General features: G+C 37.3%; 1 protein-coding gene across 1 annotated transcript in view; it reads right to left on the reverse strand.

Moving 5' to 3' along the window:
* The window catches only part of LOC119589105 (eukaryotic initiation factor 4A-I-like), a gene marked incomplete at its 5' end in the record, with an annotated part of 9,679 nt that overhangs the window by 3,882 nt on the left and 5,178 nt on the right, over window positions 1-619 (reverse strand). Inside the window, 1 exon segment of the mRNA XM_037937681.1 lies at window positions 309-527. Coding sequence (XP_037793609.1) covers window positions 309-527 — 219 coding nt within the window.

Raw genomic sequence — 619 nt, forward strand, 5'->3', positions numbered from 1 at the left:
ACTAAGACTTCTGATACCCAGCCCCATTGGGTTAACCCTTTGTAAGGGTACCCATACTTTCTACATTAGGAGAAAAACTATTCTACCTCACTTTCAAAAAATCAACTAAATTATGTTTAATTCACATGATCTAAAGTGCCCTATAATTCTTTTAACTAGATTCATAGTCAGCCCCTCAACATTAATAAAACTTCTACTTTTGATTAGCTTACTTCTGAAGGAACGCATTTTCTAAGTTCTAAACTAAATACTCAAAAGGATTTGGCAAACACCATCTGTAAGAACAACCAAACTTGAGCACCAAGTACCTTCAAGGGTCAGTTCCTCCTTCTTGACCAAGATGGTGATTGGGTCTCGCATGAACTTGGTGGTTACATCCATGACATCAGCAGGCATGGTAGCAGAGAGCAAAACAACCTGCACATCGTTAGGGAGGAATCGGAAGACATCGTAGATCTGGTCCTTGAAACCACGTGACAACATCTCATCAGCCTCATCAAGAACGAACATCTTGATGTTCTTGGGATCTGGAATGATAAAATAAGAATCAGAGTTGAAAGATAAAGACATAAAAGCAAAAAAATAAAAATAATCTATAATTTTTAGCTCATTGACATCT

Source organism: Penaeus monodon, chromosome 25 (genome assembly GCF_015228065.2).
Source record: "Penaeus monodon isolate SGIC_2016 chromosome 25, NSTDA_Pmon_1, whole genome shotgun sequence".
NCBI lineage: Eukaryota > Metazoa > Arthropoda > Malacostraca > Decapoda > Penaeidae > Penaeus > Penaeus monodon.